The sequence below is a fragment of the Alosa alosa genome, chromosome 5 (assembly GCF_017589495.1).
Source record: "Alosa alosa isolate M-15738 ecotype Scorff River chromosome 5, AALO_Geno_1.1, whole genome shotgun sequence".
In the NCBI taxonomy this organism is placed as follows: Eukaryota; Metazoa; Chordata; class Actinopteri; order Clupeiformes; family Clupeidae; genus Alosa; species Alosa alosa.
In genome coordinates this window covers 23,514,523-23,517,022 of record NC_063193.1, presented here as the reverse complement: position 1 = coordinate 23,517,022, position 2,500 = coordinate 23,514,523, and the positions used below count along the sequence as shown (strand labels likewise).

The following is a 2,500-nucleotide window of genomic DNA, read 5'->3' as shown; positions in this document are numbered from 1 at the left end:
ACGGTGGTCACATGGTTGGGCTTCCGCTGTTGCCGCAGAAACGGGCAGGCTGTGACCTTCAGGTCGCGCACGACCGCTGTCAGCCGCTGGCCGTCTGGCCCGTCGTTATACTCCGCCTCCACCTGCGTCGTCATGACGAGGGCCGGCGCATCGGGACGGGTGAGGTCAGCCACGAACACGACCTCAGGGTTCTTGACCATGACGCTGTAGGTGTTCCGTAGCACTGTGGGCGGCTGAGCGGGGACTGGACAGACACACACACACACTAGGGTCATCACACGCTGTATGGACACATGAACTACCAACACACCCACACATTTCCACACACACAGAAACAGATATCAACACACATATCACATTCATTCACATACATTAAATCGAGCAAAACAAATATTCATACATGCATGAAACAAATATTCATCGAAGCTAAAACATTTTTTTGTCACATATAGCAAACATCACCTCAACATCCGCTAGTTGCCTGTGCCCTGAATAACTGTAAAAAAATGCGATCTCTGTGGACAGGCCAGGCTCCAAAAATGGAAAAACAAAAAACAACCTGGTCCAACTTGGACCATAAAAACATAACAAACTGTTCCAGCCAATCACTGACGACATGCGGGTTTAGGAGAGTTTCAGTTGCATGGGAGGGAGGGGGAGGGAGTAGCGAGCTACCTCTCTGTTTTGTTTGAACATCAACAGAAGTGACGTTACCCAACATCGCTTAGAGCACCTTTAATTTACATTCGATTAACTCGATTTACATTTAAGCATAGTCACACACAGACACAGACATAAACACACACACAAACTCATAACAAAAACACATCTCTGAGATAACGTTAGGATATATATGCATGTTTCACACAAACACCAGTCCAGAAGCTTATGCATATGAACACAGCACAGACTCAAACCCAAAGGCCAACCCCAGCAGTACCCCATCTGCGCTACTGACCGGTGTCTTTGGTGGAGGTGGCACTTGAGCTGGCGTTGGTGGGGCGACCGTTGCGCGGAGCGGCTGGCCGGCCGTTGGCCAATGCCTCCAGGAAGACGTTGGCCACAGTCTGCAGGAACTCCATGCTGGCGCACAGGTACAGGTCCTGCAGCGCCACCTGCAGGCTGGTGCCCTCCCGCCCCGCGCGGTAGCTCAACACCAGCATCACGCTCTTCTCAGCGCCCGGACTCTGGGCCATCATCCCCACACGCCGCCGCGCAACACCGACCCGCACGCGGACGCCGCACACGTTATCACACGCGACACACACACACCGCGCAGCACACACACGCACACACACGCACACACAAAGGGGCTCAACACAATCATGAAGACACAATGTACATTGAAAAAAAAAAAAACACACGCATACACGCACAAAGGGGCTCAAAACAATCATGGACACAATGTACATTGAAAGAAGACAAACACACAGACACAGACAGAGACAGACAGACAGACAGACAGACAGACAGACAGACAGACAGACAGACAGACAGAAATAAATGTTATGTGTGTGTGCTGACTATTCATGAATCTTCTTTTACGAGTGTGTGAGTGTGTGTGAGTGTGCGTGTGCGTGAGGGTGAGTACCTGGAGGTGACACTCTTGATGTGGCTTCTCTTGTCGTCCAGCAGGCACTCAGACAGGCGGACGGTGGCGTTCATGGCTCCGTCGGACAGCTGCAGCAGCTGGGTGTGAATGGAGCCCAGCGTGAACTCAGCCAGCATCAGACGCGGCTCACGCGCACCCTGCTGTGGAGTCTACACACACACACACACACACACACACGCAGAATTATAAACAAACATAAGGCATACTCAAACATTCAAGGCACAGACATAAAGGCACAGAGCCTGTATTCCTGTACCACCCAGGTGACATACAATCACACAGTCAACCCGGGAACCACACACACACACGTACATGCGCACGCACACACACACACACACGCGCGCGCACGCACACACACACACACACACCTCAGCTGGACTGTACAACAGTAGAGTCAGGGAGTCGAATTTGAAGTCCAGCTTGAGTTTGGTCTCCAGCTTGGCACTCTGGTGTGCCTCCACCACAGCGGAGATTACCACAGTATTTTCTATGAAAAAAAACACACACACAATTAGTCATCCTAAATACATCTACATACCTTTAATGATACAAGACACGATGTCTGTGTGTGTGTGTGTGTGTGTGTCTGTGTGTGTGTGTGTGTACCTTTATTTGAGGTAGTATCTGCCTTGTCTGGAGGGGCAGTTGAGGGGGTTGACTCCTCGCTTGCTGTTTCTGAGAGATTCTCACTGAGAGTCCGTAATACCACTGCCAAGTCCTCCTGACTCAACACCAGCTGCCAACCACACACAACAATGGGATCATATACTACACACCTTAACAAGCACTACAGCAACTGCATAGAGCACACAGACCTGCTCCAAAGAGCACACACACACACACACAAAATATGACAGACTTACACTCATGGGTCGGAGGTGAGCATCA

The 2,500-nt window shown here is 50.7% G+C and overlaps 1 protein-coding gene across 1 annotated transcript in view; it reads right to left on the bottom strand.

Moving 5' to 3' along the window:
* vps13a (vacuolar protein sorting 13 homolog A) overlaps nucleotides 1-2,500 on the bottom strand; it is a 44,479-nt gene that overhangs the window by 20,951 nt on the left and 21,028 nt on the right. The window contains 6 exon segments of the mRNA XM_048244149.1: nucleotides 1-244; nucleotides 959-1,200; nucleotides 1,592-1,761; nucleotides 1,981-2,099; nucleotides 2,219-2,348; nucleotides 2,476-2,500. The exon segment at nucleotides 1-244 is cut by the window's left edge and continues 91 nt beyond it; the exon segment at nucleotides 2,476-2,500 is cut by the window's right edge and continues 123 nt beyond it. Coding sequence (XP_048100106.1) covers nucleotides 1-244; nucleotides 959-1,200; nucleotides 1,592-1,761; nucleotides 1,981-2,099; nucleotides 2,219-2,348; nucleotides 2,476-2,500 — 930 coding nt within the window.